The sequence below is a fragment of the Acartia tonsa genome, chromosome 4 (assembly GCF_053477335.1).
Source record: "Acartia tonsa isolate MP-2025a chromosome 4, ASM5347733v1, whole genome shotgun sequence".
Lineage (NCBI taxonomy): Eukaryota > Metazoa > Arthropoda > Copepoda > Calanoida > Acartiidae > Acartia > Acartia tonsa.
In genome coordinates this window covers 27,137,860-27,155,909 of record NC_137263.1, presented here as the reverse complement: position 1 = coordinate 27,155,909, position 18,050 = coordinate 27,137,860, and the positions used below count along the sequence as shown (strand labels likewise).

Sequence of the window (18,050 nt, the reverse complement as noted above, 5' to 3'; positions counted from 1 at the left end):
TAAAACTTTCAGATATAAACCTTAATTTTTCAAAGTTTCATGATTTTAAGTTTTTGCATATTTATTTGCATAACTTTCTTTTCTTTGTTATGGAAACAGTTAATCAGCTCTATAAATTACTTTGTCTGTTTGTCTATTTTATTATAGATTTTGTGCTTCGCTACTTATGGATGTTGTCATCCTTGTTTTACAAATTATTGCTACAGAAATATCTCAACAGATGTTCTGCTAACTCATAAAGCCTTTCTTGAAGTAAATTTGTAAGCCATTTTATTTGATTTTATTTTGTCCCATTTTAATTTTTTGTGTGGGTTTATTTAATTTCTCGTGTCTATAAATGAAAAGACAAACATCTTTCATTATTTGGCATATTGGTATTTTTGTACGATTTTTAATAATTTTTATTGTAATACTTACAATAATCTTTTTGACATTCTATTTGATTTTAGTAACCATAGGCAAAACGGTCAGTAGTTATCTTTTATATTTGTATGAGGAAAGATAGCTTATTGCTGAAATAAATTTGATTTTGAAATTATCTAAGAGAATTCCTCCGATATAAACATTTACTCTTTATATCATTTTGTTAATACCTGTTAATATCTAGCTGTTTGTGCTTTGCCAAGTATAGATGTTTGTCGTCTAGTTAATTACAAGAGGATATTTACAGCGTATTTTTAGTTTTTCAGTGCCATCTCTTTATCGATATCAGTATAACTAGAACATTATAGCGCGCGGTCATTGAAAAAATGTTGGGGATATTTGGTGACTAAAGGGTTTTTGTCAGGGTTATATAAGATTAATAGAAATTTTCATAATATTTTAAATTCTATGTATAGAAAACTATAGGTAAAGAGTTTATTAAAGTAAATAATAAAATTGCAAAAATACATTTTAAATCATATAAAAATAAGAATAATACATATTAAAATTATTATATCAATAATATATTGAACACAAGCTTAATTGAAATGCAATAAAACAAAAATTAAAAATTTTACAATTTAAAATTAAAGACAACAAATTGTATATGAATAAAAGCATTCTTAAGAAGAAAAGTTTTTTGCTCTTTATAAAGAAAAGATTATTTATCTTTATAAAAATTAACAGTTTGGTACAGCAACTCTGAGGGCCTGGTCCAGGTCAGCAATTATATCATCAGCGTTCTCTAGTCCAACACTCACACGAATCAGGTTTTCAGTGACACCAAGGGCAACCCTCTCCTTCTCCTCGATAGAAGCATGAGTCATGAGGTAGGGCAACTCTGCCAAGCTCTCATACCCTCCAAGAGATTCAGCCAATGTTATCAACTAAAATAATAAATAAGGATTATTTGGGATTTGAAATTGCAACCAGTTAATAAGGGAAAGTAGATTTGGTAGTTCCAGCAGGGGCTGGAGAGGGCAGGTCTCATCGGAATATGTAGAGCTATTGGGATCTTAAACCCAACCAAAGAAAAATATCAGACCGCAAACTTCCCCAAACCGTTGTAACATAAAAAATATTTGTATTACAGATCCCTTTGACCAAATGGTATCTACTAAATCATGAGAAAAATTGTCTAGCCGCACATAATCCCCTTTTACCTTGAGTGCAGAGAGGAACTTCCTGCTCTGCTCGAGCTTGCCCCTCAGGTAGAATGATATCATTCCAGAGTGCCCGTAGCACTGTTTCAACACAATATTATGCTGGGGATGGCTGGGCAGACCAGGATGACGGACAGACACAATAGCTGGATGCTTCTCCAACCAGCGTCCAACTTGGAGAGAATTCTTCTGGTGTTCTTCCATTCTCACTTTTAATGTTTTTAATGACCTAGTAAATAATACATTTAATAATTGCTTCGTCAGCCATAGGCACATTTATAAAATTATTACATTGTACAGATAAGTTGTGAAAAAGAAGAGTTAACATACCCTTTAATGTTTTTTATCTGATAATACAATTTAAAAAATAATTTAAACCTTGTTCCCAAGGTAAAATGTCAAAAATATAGGGACAAATAAATAGGCTTAATTCCCTTAAGGTTATTAATTTTGTCAACCCTCTCACCCTTTCAAATACACACAACAACAAAATATACAAACACGTACAACATATGTTTCCCAAGAACTATAAATTAATGAAACCTGTTGACCAAGTAGCAGTCAAATGGACTCGGAACAGGACCAGTGGCGTTCTGCAAAAATCTGAGCCTTTCATGAAGAGCATCATCGTTAGTGCAAGCAGCCCCCATGATGACATCAGTATGACCATTCATGTATTTAGTCAGGCTGTAGTAGGCAATATCAGCTCCAAGTTCCAGAGGGCGCTGGAAGTAGGCAGATTCAAATGTGTTGTCCACCACAAGAAAGATGCCTGGGTGCGCCTTCACGATGTCAGCAACAGCACGAACATCAACAATCTTCAGAGTTGGGTTGGTTGGAGTTTCAATCCAAACCATCTTGGTATTGGGACGAATAGCAGCAGCTACACGCTCTGGAACTGTTGCGTCAACGAATGATGTTTCAATATTCATTCTGGAGGCAACCTTCCTGAAGTATCTGTTGGTTCCACCGTACAGGTCATCCATGGACACAATATGATCGCCAGAGTTGAGAAGAGTGGTGATAGTCGCTGTTGCGGCCAGGCCGCTAGAGAAAGTTATGGCGTGTTTGGCTCCATCAAGTGATGCAAGGCAAGCTTCCAGGGTGTTACGGGTGGGATTTCCACTCCTTCCATATTCGTATCTTAAAAAGAAAGAAAAAACATATTTTTTTTAAAGTCGTTGAGTCAGTTCCGTCCGTATGTCCATAAAGAATAGGTCTTAACGATAATTTAGGCATGTTGGAATTAGTCTATTCATTTTTAACAGTATACAACATTTAAGTAAGATTTAGAATGCGAAGCAAATCTTTAATCGTTACCAAAAAGTTCGTACGTCCATCTAACAAATGTTTTTTTTTTTGGCAACAATTTCTATAATATTAATTATCCTATTTATTTTGATTATTTAAATTTACGATCAGAAATATTCGTTATGGGGCGTAAAAATGGACACGTCAAAAACAACTCTTTGAATTTTGTTGAATTCTTTTATTAACTTTTAAGGCTGTATAGAAGTCATTAATATTTTGTTAACATTGGAATTTTGTATAAAATCATTATTCGTAAGTAAATATTTTCCTCTAGCAATGAAACACATAAAATGGGATAAAAGATAATATTTGTTATTCATTTGTAGATTTTAACACTTGTGTGTTACTTAATTTTATATAAATATAGATTATAATACTTAGTTTGTTTGTTTATAGTAGCGAAGCTTCTCTATAATTTGAAATGCCCGTCTGTCCGTTAGAGACACTTGGGGGAAACGTGATTTTCTCGGCTCCTATTTAAGATAGACGGTTGATATTTTTAGTGTAGATATCTATGACAAATGCCTATCTAATCTATACTTTGTTTTGTCCATCTGTCTATTATTTGGGGTGCTAGATCGATTCCTAGATTTTCAAGTTTTCGTGATTTTCTCAACTCCTTTTCAAGATAAGGACTGAAATTTTCAAGGTTTAATTAATTTAACATTCTACATATTTTCACTAAGTTTTATTAAGATTTGTTTATTAATTGGGGTGCTAGATCGATTCCTAGATTTTTGTGATATTCTCGATTCCTATTCAGGATTGATGACTGAAAATATCGGGGGTTGAATATGCTCATATTCTACATATTTCCATCAAATTTCATTAAGATTTGTCTACTAATTGCGGTGCTAGATCGATTCCTAGATTTTTAAGTTTTCGTGATTTTAAAGGTTGCGTGATTTTACAGGTTTCGTGATTTCCCTATTTTATCAAGTTTAATGTTTATTGTTTGACACTACTCTATAATATTTTCCCCCCGATATCCAATCATTATTTTTGAGCTTAGCTACTTATGGATGTTGTCATCCTTGTTACAAATATAAACTAATACAGTAAAGAAAATGTTATCCTTCCAATTTTGAAGATATCATATTGTTGCAAATTACAGAAACTTAAAATTATTTAATTTAATTAAACCAAAAAAATGATAACCAGTGCACATTAAACTGCCTGTTATATATTAAGAAATATATTGTAGCTTCGCTACATAGAAGTAGAACCGGTGCAAATATAAAAGAAATTAAACCAGAAAAAAATATATAAAGCGCCAAGATGTCTACATCCCACCTACACTTTCCTCTTATGTACTTCAGATATAAAAAATATTTTCTTTACTTAATATTTTATTTTAGATATATTGTTGACATCCCACCCCCTCAATGCAAACAGACAAAAGGGATTATGCACGAACGAGGGCAAATGATAAAAGCACCTTACAAAAGTGAGATTAAACCAAGTTTTAATCTTTATACTAGATTCTTGTTGATTAATGATGCATAAAAGTATTTTTATTAATAAAAATTTTATTTATTGTGCAGTTTCCCCTATTTTAACAAAAAATATAGGTACTTATATGTTACATACTTAACAAAAAGAAGGCAATTTGTAAATGAATAGCCAGTACTATGATTGCACATGCACAGTTGCATATTAAAGTATTTATTAAATCTTGCCAGGATTTTTTTACACAATAAATTTTGAAAATCATTCGATACGATTTGAACAAAAATTGGTTATCAATTTTAATTTTTGGCATTAATATTAACTATATTTAACAAAACCTAGTATATTACCAAAAAATGCTTTCGTTTACACACAGTCCCCTTTTTTTCTATTATATAAATTCCCCTCAATAAGAAACATCCGGCTATCTACTAGTTTTAAAGTGCTTTAGCTGGACAGACAGAACAAAGTGACCGACAACATGATAAATGCAATAACAGGCATTACAGGTATAACAGGTTTATTGCCGAATTATCACAAATCGACTCAATAACTAGCTGTTACTGATTGTATCGCGCATAAAAAAAGGGAGCTAAAAACTAGCTGTTGCACCTTAAAATATCTTAAGAAACTTTTGAATGTAAATAACTATATCTTACTTCTTAAAGTCAGCAGGTCCTTGTTGCTTAAATGTTGTGGACAAAGAAATAGGTGGAACAACAGCATTACTCTCCCATTGTTCAGCTTCCTGGCCCTCGTGCAGAGCTTTGGTGGCGAAATGAGCATCGTTCTCTCTGAAAGCCATCTTCTTGTCTGCTCTTAGCTCTTATAACTTGAATAAAAGACTAACTCAGTGTAGGATATTGATTAGAAAGCAAAGCTGATTTGATACTGAATCTCTATTTGCTTTTTAAGCGTAAGTGTGTATGTGTGTGTCTGTGTGTAAAAGGGAATTTATCAGTAAGAGGAGCGCGTGGTGACTGAGTGTTTTCTTTAATGTTGTCGCTATGTATGTATGTATGGGTAAGAAGGAAACCAAAATGTTTAATTGGACGAAAATAAAGTTCTTGTTCTGGTATTTAATCTGTTTTTTTTTTCAAAATCAGGTTTTATTTTGGAGCGGTGGGGCCAAAACTTATAATACACAACAAAACAAATATCAACTTTTAAGTACTTTTAGAGAAATAATTCTCCTTCATTTTATAAGTTATTTATAGTTTTAAACTATTATTATGGAGGTAGGTATTGGAAAGAGAGGACTAATTGTGGAAAATTAAAAAATAAGACGAAAATTAGATAAAAGATAGGTATATGTACATAGTATTGTAAAAGTACACTCCAGACTTTCTACACATGACCAATACAATATATGTACACTAGTGTGGCCCAAATGAAGGTCTAAATCGCTTTTCAATGTGCGTTATGTAAAAATAGGTTATGTATTGTTTGTAGATTTTAGCCCTATAATTGATTTTAAGAAAAAATCTATCGCTATCTCGTCAAATGCATATTTATTTTCACCTTTAATTCCCCAAATTATGAAAGACTTACACCAGATATAAAGCAAAGCATCAAATTTTCTGTCTGTTTGTTTACAAACATTGAAATAAAATATTAAAATCACCAGGAATAAACATATGAAGAAGTATAAAAATTTATTTATGTACAACTACAATAATTTGGGAAAGCTAATTCATACTGCAAAATTATTGAAGAAAAATAATTAAAGATAAGCCTTACTCTTTATTCCTGGTTTAATAAAAAACAATCAAATTATTTTTGGCAATATTAATTTTTTTATTAGTATGCTAATGCTTTTTTAAAAGTTGAATATGAGAATAAGTATATTACATATTTTTTACCTTCATTTAATTTTTTATTTAAGTAAATTGTCTCTTTATTGGCGACAATGTCTGTTGAGCCATGAAATTTATTAAAAACACTTTTTACTATTTTATGTCTTTAAAATGTATATTTTTTAGAGTTTTTCATCATTTCTCTTCTCATAAGACTAATAGCTACTGTTTTAGTTCAATTTCTTACACAAATTATCAATTTAAATAAAACAATGTTTTTAGACGTTTTTCGGAATTATTCGGCAGGAATGGCGGTTCTGCCTACTTTTTATGATTGCTTTATATTTGAACTCTTGTTACATTATTTTAGGTTGGCAGTTCTTTAATTATTTCTTGTTAAAATCATGAAAATATGAAGTTTTTGATAAAAAGCTTAAGATTGAAATTTCGAGATCAATTTTCATTGTAGAGAGGTCTAGTTTTCACTAAAAGGTCTACATTTGAGCCGGTAACAACTTCAAGGTATCCGCAAATTGATATGGTAAAGATTTAAAAATTCATGTTTTTTTGGGCCAGTCTAATGTACACATATACAATTATGACTTAAATATAGTTGATAGCAAGGATGGTCTGGCCCGATACTGGCTTTTACCGCCTATTTTTTACCGGGTAGTTTTGGGCCGCCTTTTGTCAAACCATTTGGGCAGTAATGATCACTTTCATTGTTTAAGCTGATTTTTAGAGCATGGGGGGAGAATAAGGTGGTAGGGGTTAAAAATGATGTGACAGGGTATGATTTGTTGGGTGTTCTAGGAGGCTGCATAAAATTACCATATAAATTTACCTTTAAGTGGATTTTTTGATAAGTAAACATATGCTTTCAAAGATATTTGCCCTTAAGGGTGCCCAAAACCCCTTTTGTGCGATAAAAAACACCATTGGGCCAATGAGCCGCCGAAAATCAAATGAAGTGCCCATCAGTCCATCCCTGGTAAATAGTAGTAAGATACTGGAATGTCCCAAGTTGTAGTTATAGGGTGACTGGAAATTTCTGTTAAGTCGCAATAGTTAAGAGTTATCCCATAAGTATGAGAAATCAGTTTTCTACACCACTTGACCACGAGATCTTATCCAACGTAAAAATGCAGGGACGATAGATAAATCTTTCTTTCTTGTCTTTAAGCAACAAAAGATATATCTTATTACTATAAAATTTATATAAAAAAATTTAAATAATTAAGTAATACATAATTTATTGCCCTCCCCCTATCCCTAAATATAATAAAAAAAACTTGAGGGAATATTTGCCATTTTAAAACAATATTCATTAGACTACTTAAAAAGTGCATTTTATTATGTAATTACTGTCTTTGGCAACTTAAAATTGAAGTTAGATTGCGGGGAATCTTTAATTCTTGTAGATATTGGCATGAGGAAGATAATATTGTAAATAAAAAACATTACATAACCGTGAGGATTAAATTACTGAAAAGAAGTCTCTATCTTGATGATATCAAGTGTGCGTACTAATACTTACAATAATAAACAAGAACAAAAACGGTCATAGATGGGTAGATGTATATAATTTTACATAGAATTAATAATATATGTATAATTAAAAAAAAAAGAGAAAAAAAAAACAAAGGAGTGTGAAAGTCTTGAGTGAGGGAAAGGGAAATTTTTAGAGATGTTAGCCATCTAAAAATAGAAATTGGAAGGGGGAGGGGCAGTGGGGAGTGCCTATTTGATACGAACCTGAAAATACTTAGGATCTTAAAAAGTTACAACACTGGGATTTTCCAAATATGACCATTTGGAATTATTTGAGAATTTTTGTTCTATAAAATTTTTCCTTAAAATCTATCTTCACACTACTCAACAATAAAAATGTCAAGGGCGATAAAAAATGAGTTGCTTAATGTCTAAAAAAAAACTTTCAAAATAAAATGAAAATAGCATAATTTAAAACATCCTAAAACCTCAATGTGTTAAAGCTATTAGTGGGTAATTATTTGAATAGTCTTGAAAAAGCATGTCCAAATCTTGTTTTTAAAATCATTTTCTTATCTTAATTGATTTCAAGAAGGTGGAGGGGAATTTCTCACTGTCTTGGCATTACTATACCATTTAACCATTACTTAACCATTTGATTATAAAGAATATCATTTGGCATATGAGCTAAGTTATAATAAGTAACCACTAGAAATTTACAGAAATTCACAAAAATCCGCAATCAAATGCCTGCAGATTCTAAGGCATATTTTCTATTTCTATCTCTCAACCAAAATAGATCAATTGAGACAAAAAATAGTTTTAGTTTTAAATATTTTCAAAAGTACGTTTAGAAATATAGTTACAGTTATATCACGTTGGTAATTTGTTTGGACTATAATTGTAAAAAATGACCACCCCCCCCCCCCCCCCCCCCCCAACACCTCAAATATTCGCAATTTATATATAAGTGTATTTAAGCTTAAGAAAAAGTTTAATTTATGACAGGGGGCTTGGTACTTCACACAATTAGTTCGTTTAAATTGTACTTCTGAGGCTTTTAAATTTTCTATCCTTAAATATCTAGCATTAATTTACTACTCATAAAAATGATACTTTATACAAGATACAACAAGGATGACTACCTACATGATTAGCCAAGCTCCAAAATATAAAAGCCAATAAATAAATGGAGAAAGTGAAAATTACAGACAAAAAAGGGAAATAATGAGTTGGAGTGTTGATGATCAGACGTAATACTAGCTACTTACTTGCTTTGTACAGTATTCACTCAATTTCTTTTTCAATCATCAATTCATTCTGTATTATCTGAAATAGTCATATACTTATTGATTTATTATTAATATTAAAAAAAGTTAGAAATTATTATATATTGTCATGAGAACACATAAAAAATTTAATTGATAAAAGATGAATAGTGATGATATTTTAACATTTAATAATAAAATAAAACTTTAGAGTAATATTACAATTAGTTATACAAATCTCATATTACAATTAGCAAACAAAAATTTTTAATCTTGAAAAAAAACCTGACGATTTAAAAGCATATTTTTTTGCACAAATGTCCACCATTACAATAAATTTTAATTAATTCTAAAGGTAAAAATAAGCTATTTTAAAAAAATAATTTTGAGGTGAAATAACTTTTAATTTTGGTGAAATAGTTAGGTATTTATTCCTCAGGCTGAATGTCTTCGTAGATAATTAGTTTAGAAGAACTCCTTTTGGATAATCCCAACCTAAAATTAAGTAATTTTTTTACATACCTATAAAATAAAAATTTATAACAACCACTTTGAGTTTTGCTACAGTAATGATTGACACACTGACACAGATAAAATTATTCAGCTACGTATTTCATCGCAATATGTAGCGAAACACAAATAATCTTTGTTTGGACTAATGGACAAAGTGAGTTAAAATGCAGATGTTAAGTTGTCTTGACAACAAAAAAGAGAGAGAATGTGTAAAAACTCACGCAAATCACGAAACTGAAAAAAAGGTAATGTCTTTTAAAGGATGACCGACAGACAGACAGACAAAACGATATATAGACTAGATAAGCATATATCTTAGGAATCTTAACTAAAAATTTCAGCTTTCTATCTTGAAAAGCATCCGAGAAAATCACATTTACCCCTTAACGTTACAAACTGACTGTAAGACAAAACTATTTATAGAGTAGATTCGCCACTAAAAATATAAAAAATACTTAAAAGCAGTCAGGAATTGGATATTATTGAGTGTAATCAATCTTTCTATTGAATGTAGAGTAAGCTAAATATCTATTCATTTTTTTGCTTTCTATAGTGTTTTTAAATGTAGCACACGCCCAAGTACGAGATAATTGAGTAAGTCCTGCACCACCCTAATGAATATAAAAAGCTTAATCAAAAGAAAACCTGGGGGGCTTGTTGAGAAGTTTGACAGGAGTCAACCTGAAACTTGAATCCATGCTTCGCTCCCAGTTGGTAACATTCCTTAATATTTTATTTTCACTTGTCTATAATAAATATGACGGCCTCACTAACGGCTAAACCGAATGCGTCAGGGAATATGATGACCTCTACTAGAGGTCCCCTAGGGGGCTTGGTGTCGCTTCGGGTTTTTGACCTCTCCACGCACCTAGAAACATACTACACGTCTTAAAATTGCGGTGTAAAGCGTCCATTCACTCGATAGACAACCAACCCTTTAACTATACGGCCTTTGTCTGGAAGTCCTAACTGTGCATGGTAATGAGTTGCGCATGTTCATGGCTAAGGGTTTTCCCCCATTCTTACTACTGATGTCACGCGCCTGACATAGCAGAGTGTGGTAAAGACTCGAACCCGACAACTCCCCGACACGTACCAATTACGCTAATACCAGGTGCGTCAGGAAATATTGGTCAAGTGATGAATGAAGCTTTTATTTCCAGTGAGGTGGGACAACCACCCCCTCATTTCCTAATTTCTTTTCCCCTTCAAAATTAAGCCGAAAAATCAATTCATCGCCTTACGGAACTGTACACACACAATCAAAACAACAATAATCACCTTAAAAAGTTTCTATCGGCCTCCTCCTGATCATCAACGCATTCAACTTCATTTTTCCTCTCAGTACTTTCAATCTCCATTTCCCTTTCATTAGCCACCTTCTTCGGATTTTCTTTTGTGATTTCAACTTTTTTGTCAAAGTTTTTGATACTAGAAGGTGGATTGAATTTCATACTTTGAAATACTGATGGTATATCATTAAAGGTCTTTTCATTTGTCAAAACTTTATCATGCTCCGATAATTTTGGTTGAAATGAAGTTTCAGATATATTCACTAATGGCACATTAGCAAATGGTTCAATTTCTTTAGCATCATTTGTAGCCTTGCAGTCATTGTGTACATTGTTGGATGTTATGTCGTTCTTGACCATCTCCTTAGCTTGTAATCTGGACAGATGACCAACTTGCCTGATGAATTTTGTAACCTTCCCGTCTTGGTCTTCTTTACAAACTAAATATTTAAATAAAGGAAAATTTACGACTAACTTTTCTGTTGCTACTTGGGAAAAAAATTATGGCATTCTAAATAATATTATGATTTGAATACGGCCAGTGTATTTTCGTCATTGCATTGTAAAAATCAATCCTTTAATTTTGAAATACATTTTCCCAAAAATTAGCTGAGCATATGTGGGAAATATCCACAAAAGTGAATTTTATGAAGAATACCATCTCCAGAGATTTTAAGTTTTCTTGCAATAAAATTTCAAAATTCGAGTATTTTGTTCAATACATAAAAAATTATAATTTTATTCTTGATATAAGTGGATTTCTCATATAATTGTACATTCTTTATCCGCGGAAAGCCATTTATAATACGATACGAGAAATAACTATTATCTAACTCTAGCCTTTCCAAAAAAAAAACAAAGTACAAATTATGTCGGTAAAACCCATACCAACATCAAATGCGTAAAATCAATTTTTGACCATAACCAAAACAAAATAAATTTTTTTTGTTACCTTGAGACCAATAAACTTTGTGCGGCTGAGACTCCACCAATCTTAATGTAGGTCTTAGAGTCTTGGAGGAGCTCAAGTCAAAATCGAAATCTTTTCTTTTCTTCACGTTCTAAATAGGTAAATCTTAATATATAAAGTATAAATAACTTCTAAATTGATCGAGTTCTCATTTGTCGAGAAGCTTTACATAGGTCAAGGGATGGTTTTGGGCTACTTTTAAAAAAGATTTAATCCTTTGGATGGTTTTAGGCTATTTTCCTTGCCCCTTTGAATACAGAGCGCTAGAGATGCTAGAAGCGCAGCTGATAGTATTCCATATTGGACCATCTGGCACTATCTCACAAAATTCCCTTATTAGCATTGATAACTCCCAATTCTTATCTTAAAATAATTGAAAATGGGATAGGGGTTAGTTTGTTTATTATTTTGGGTTAGTTTAGGTTACTAAAAACTACCACTAAAAAAAGGGGGAGGGTAGAAACGTTACATCCCCTAGAACAGTTAAGGGGAGTGTAATGAAAAATAATCAAGTCTATTTAAAATTAATATGTGTATATGTATAATAATTCAATTATAACAATTTAGGGTTGGCAATCCGAATCCGAATCCGGAATCCGTTTTTAATAGCGGATTCGGATTCTTAATTGGTAGGCTAAAATTCGCGTCTTGAGGTTTTTCTGTCAACTCCACCTTTTTGAAGGCAAAGATTATCATCATTATATATAATATCTTTTAAAATCTGGTTCGATTCTCGGAAGTGAATTATAGAGAACACCAAGAACATTAATTTTTAGGATATATGTAGCACTTAAATTTTTAAGTTTAAAAAAACATTTTAAAATATTGCTATAATCTGGAATCCGAATCCGGAATCCGCCAAAAATAAGAAACCAGAATCCGCGAGAATCCGCCTTTTTTTTGACGGATTCTTGTAAGAATCCGAATCCAGTCCAAAAATTTGACGGATTGCCATCCCTAATAACAATAATTTCTAAGATAACGTTATCGAACAGTTAGCAAATTATTTATGTTCTGCAAATTTCCTATACACCAGAAGAGATACCGATTTTCATTTTTATTAATTTACCTGTTTGCTGTCAACCTCTTCACAAATCAACTTGTTTTGCTCTAAAAATAAAAATATTACTAAATTAAAATGAGAATTGTATCGTGCATTTTCTTATAAAAACATCTCGGAATCGCTGATAAAATTGATAATTTAAAAATATTTTTAGTAGATTCTTCTTAAATAATTGAATAAGGCATATTAACACTTATAAATTCTTCTTGAAATCTTATTATTTTTCTCAACTGACCTTGGTCTAAAGCAACATGTTCTTTTTTATATTCTGTATTGTAAAAAGAACAAATATTATTAGCATCATTTTGTTCAAGAGCATCAGTTATATCAGGTACAATATCATCACAAGAGTCAATCTAAATGTACAACAGATAAAAAAACAATGACAGATTTAATTTTTTCGGTGTTTTAAATTTGTAATTAGCAGTTAAGTAGGAAAATATTGCTTTTCTGCTGCATATCGTACCAAATATCCCATATTTTGTGTTTTTAAAGCTGCTAATGAAGCAATGGTAGGCAATTAAGTTGGTCAAATCATTAGTCACTTTTAACTATTAAATAACAATTTATTTTATTTCCCTTACTCTGTCATAAAATGTAACTTTACTTGATTTATCTTTGTGAATCTTTTTAGTGCTATTTTTTCACTTTGTACAGTTTGATATTTATAAACGGATAAAAACAAAAGCGATAAAATACGCCGGCATTAATATTAATTGGACTTGTCAGAGGGAAAGTTTATGTATTTTATTTTTTTAGTCATCACATATCTTCTCATATTAAAATATTCAAATAAAAACGTTTAGGAGCGGGAAAAAAATTATGTGGAGATAGGTTTCGTGATAGATATGCCTTGAAAATAGCAAAAAAAATGGCTAAATGGCTGAGCCGTTAGGCGTTACTTTTCCAATTTTTGGTTCGATTTAGGGAAAATAGACCTAACAAAGATTACTCATGCAAAATTTCAGATCGAAATTCAAATTCTAAGGGCCATTTACACATTGATTACGAGATAGTTGCATTACCCCCCCCCCCCCCTTATTGAAACCAAAAGATAAGAAAATGGTTTCATCTGCCGAAATGAAAAAGTTACCTTTGTGGAGAACAGTGATTTTTTACATGTATAGTTGGAATCTTCTTCTGTAATCAGACAATTATCTCTGTCGCTGCAGATTCGTTTTGCTGGAGTTGGAGCCGACCAGTTTTCTTCCCATGACCTTAGAAAATAAATATTGCCAACAGAAAGGTTACAATCGACAATAGTCAATTCGTCTGGTCCCAATAACAAAAATATTATTAAGCTATATAAATTTCAGGTAATCTCATTGGGTCTTTCATTTGAAGAGATAGGGTCCTACAACACAAATTAAAAAAATGGAGGAATGAGAGATAGGTTTACTATCGATAAAGGAGGTTTTTCCAATATTTCTCTATTACAAATGCCTATCTGGACATTTTAAAGATTTAATATGAATGAAAATTCTAAATCTACATTTATATAAATATTCAAAATCAGTGTGTCTTTTGTAAAAAGAAAATTTGGGCCATGGAAAGAAAACGAAGTTGCGGGTTTCATCGTATTTTCACAGTAGCTTTTGAAAGGTTATTTTAGGTTAGGGTAAGTAGTTGGTAATGATTGCCCCGCAGTGCTAGAGCCCCCCCCCCCCTCCCGACAAATACAACGAACCCGCAGCTTCGTTTTCTTTCATTATCCGAAAATTTTCTATGAACTGTGTTCAGTTGAAAATTTCTTTTAAATGTGTTCGACAACATATGATATAGGGATTAGTGAAAAATGAACTCAAAAATAACATATTAAAAATACCTAAAAGTTTGAGAAGATGGAGATGACAGTGAAGACTGAGAAAGCTTATTAATATGAAGAGCCTGAGTTATGAAGACGCTTCTGTTGATGCCATCAGTGTTAGAAGTCTCGTAATAGCTGGGTATACTATCAGAAAGGTCACACATAGATTCTGAATAAAAACAAAAATATAGGATATTCTAAAACAAGAACATGTATAGATATATGTTAGTCGATTTACTTTTTTTGACCAGTCAAGAAGAACAGTTCCCTCCTTTTTTTCAAATCCTGAATAAGTTTGATTTTGTTCCTAAACTTCTCCATAAAACCACTCCTGAAGGGAGCAAATCATTGCCATTTTTATCCATTACTTTGCTAAGGACACACACAATTCTGCGTTCAATAAATCCTAATGAGCTCAACTAGATCTACTTCCACCTGATAAAACTAACAATGTTTACATCCCCTATTTCACCTTGATTCTGAGATTGTTCCCCAGGAGAGAAGGATGGCATGTCTTCAGTAAACCAGTCAGCAATGTCATCTATATAAAGTTGATTTGTTATTCTACATGCTGAAGCAAGTAAAGTTTAGTAAGTTTTTATATATGCTAGGATACTGAACTCGTCAACGTCTGGATCGATTATTCCCTTTGTACTTTTAAGTTTACGTTTAATTGTTACTGGCAAGCTACTCTAAACATTTCTTTGTCCGTCTGTCAATCCTTCCTAAGACGGGGAACTGTGGAGTACTCGGCAGCTATTAAAGATAAACATTTGATTTTTTTCTCTTTGAAGATTCTGCTGACTATGGAGCGTATACTCTGTCACTTGATCCGTCGCGTCGGTCTGTTTGTAGTGCTCTAATACTCAGCCCTTGTTTTAAGTAATTTTTTATTTGTTTTATTTAATTCTCTGGTGAATAAAATTGGAATTGCTAATAAAATTAACTAATAATACATTATACGATAAGGAGGAAACAATTTATCTCTGGCTTGAAGAAGCTAAAGTCTGAAGTTAGTTCCAAATAGCTCAACTGGTCCTTTTCTATTCTTACTATCTATAAAAATACCTATACATCCAATTTTCACCTTGAGTTTGAAGTGCAGGAATAGGAGAATAGTCAGACAATGGATCTTCATCCATGTCTTCAGCAGTTGCTTCATTTTTAAGTATATCTATGCATCTACCTTCACTCATATGTGCACTATCCTTCGTTAATATATCAACAGAAGAGCTGTTTTTGAAACATTTTGTATCAGTTGAACATTCAATAAAATTGATATCCAAAACCTTTTCTTGCGAATTTTTATCTCTTGCCACGGTTTTCTTTGGTTCTCCATTTGAAAGAATAGCATCTTTACAATTTTCCGAGTTATCATATGATTTACAAGGAATTTTTGTAATTTCTTCAGAAGCAGTCTCATCAACATCCTTAGTCTTCCTATTAAGTAGAGCACCAGGGATTACAGAATTAAGGAGATGGATCAGTAACTGCTCCACGAGTTGCTCTGTTTCCTATATTAACAAATTATACAATTGATGTAACCAAAAATGTCAACTATTATATAGAAAAACAAGGATGACAACATCCATAAAAGCGAAGCTCTTAAACGGTATGAAAAACAAACATTAACCCTTGTAGAGTGTCAGAACTGTTATACAAAATATAAATATATAACAAAATTTTGACTTATACGTAAATTTGTTACAAAACTACTATCGATCGAATGATTATATCACATAAAAAATTGTTGTTAAAAATGTTAAAAGTCACTATGTTTAAAATGGACGTACGGACATTCTTATAACGACTATAGAGTTGCTACGCTTTCTAAATCGTACATAACTACCACAGGAATAATGATGCAAAGTTTGAAATCGGTAGGACAATTCTAACACATCTAAATTGACGAGAAAAAAAAAATCCGTTACGGACCGAGCCTAATTATAGTAAAGCTTCGTTTTTAACTAATCATAGAAAAGCTTCGCTTTTAAAGAGTGTGATGCATGTGATGTGAAGCACCTTCCAGCAGTGATGCATGTGATGTTAAGCACCTTCCAGCAGTCATGTTTGAATGGTATATTTATTTGATTTCTGTTAAATATAGCTTACTGAAAAACAATAGGTAAGTTAGGTTCTACCATGATCTTGTCCAAGTTTTTAAAATGTACCTATTATGTGAAGAAAAATCATCAAATGCTTTGACACAACAGCATACTTTAACGGTAAAAGATATATTTATTAAAAGGGATGGCAAATTGTATAAAATTGAACAGTACTTTTACATTTCACATCTTTATATGACCTTATGACATTTTTTAATTAACACATTGAACTCAATAAAACATTTGATGATATTTAAAAATTTTCTTCATATAAACGGTTTTAGAACTTATATTGTCCTCGTTTACACAACTAAATTAAACAGAAATTTGGTACGTATATTAACCAAAAATACTTTATTTCAATATGCTCTGCTGGTTTTGGACAGTATTATCCTTATGTTTAATTATAAATAACATAATTATTCTTTGTAAACAAAATATGTATTTAATTAACATTGCCTTTAAACTCATATTATTTTCTTCATTTAATGGTTCTGCCATTTTTATCTGAATAGAATAAGCTATTAATTTTCTTTTTCTCAAATAATTTCTCTGTCATTTCCAACACTATAATGAAACTTTCAAAAACGTATAGCTTAAAAGGGAACACAGATATCATATTTTGAAAATCTTAACATTTAAAAAAAATCAAATTCATATCTGATTTTGAAACCTTTCAAAATTGAATAATAAATATACTACGACAAAAGACTATAACTTTGAATTAAAACATTTGTCTCATATCTAAAACAAGTGACCTGTTTATTACCTCTTAATAATTACTAACTATACATAAAATTATGTGATTAAAGTATATTCATCCCTTTTCTGAATGCATATGTGACTAAGCTGTATAAAAACTGTGTACATAAACTATAATTTTACAATTTCATAAAAATATTGAAAAATGAAGCCATATGAAAGTGTTGAAATGCCTGAGTATAGTTGATAATATGTAAAAATAATAAAACAGAAGGCAATTTCCCCTCACCAATGAATCCTTATCAAAATTTATATGAACAAAATGAAATAACAAAAATCATTTATATTTACAACATATGTAAATTGTTATTTCTAAAATATTTATAAACTTTTATGAACAAAGCATAAAATGGCACTTACATTTAAACCAACGAGCAAAAAGACTTTGGGGGTCATACCATGTGGGAGCTAGTAATCGACAATTATTTTTTTTTTAAGTACAACGTTTTTTGTTCTTGATAAAATAAATGGGGTAGTGCAACTAAGTGTCAACTTTGAGTGACCAGAAAGATACAAGGGATTTTTCTTTAAAGCGTTAAGGTATTATTTAAAAAAAATTATAAGGGTAGGTGGATGTTGCTTTCAGAAAAGAATCATATCCCTCAGTTAGGGCACGACAGCTGCTTTAATAGGGAAA

The 18,050-nt window shown here is 31.4% G+C and overlaps 2 protein-coding genes across 2 annotated transcripts; both read right to left on the bottom strand.

Moving 5' to 3' along the window:
- Positions 1-844: 844 nt before the first annotated feature.
- Positions 845-8,980, bottom strand: Cth (Cystathionine gamma-lyase). The gene is made up of 5 exons (XM_080157312.1): positions 8,905-8,980; positions 5,006-5,178; positions 2,130-2,729; positions 1,587-1,815; positions 845-1,310 (listed from the first exon to the last, which is right to left on the bottom strand). The coding sequence occupies exons 2-5, from the start codon at positions 5,149-5,151 to the stop codon at positions 1,104-1,106; spliced, it is 1,182 nt and encodes a 393-aa protein (XP_080013438.1). The 5' UTR covers positions 5,152-5,178; positions 8,905-8,980; the 3' UTR covers positions 845-1,103.
- Positions 8,962-17,180, bottom strand: LOC145316639 (uncharacterized). Its single transcript, XM_080157311.1, has 11 exons — positions 17,111-17,180; positions 15,634-16,060; positions 15,019-15,087; positions 14,565-14,715; positions 13,833-13,956; positions 12,975-13,095; positions 12,746-12,786; positions 11,659-11,767; positions 10,696-11,146; positions 10,060-10,137; positions 8,962-9,396 (listed from the first exon to the last, which is right to left on the bottom strand). Exons 1-11 carry the CDS (start codon positions 17,150-17,152, stop codon positions 9,330-9,332), a joined length of 1,680 nt encoding a protein of 559 aa, XP_080013437.1. The 5' UTR covers positions 17,153-17,180; the 3' UTR covers positions 8,962-9,329.
- Between the last annotated feature and the right edge of the window lie 870 nt (positions 17,181-18,050).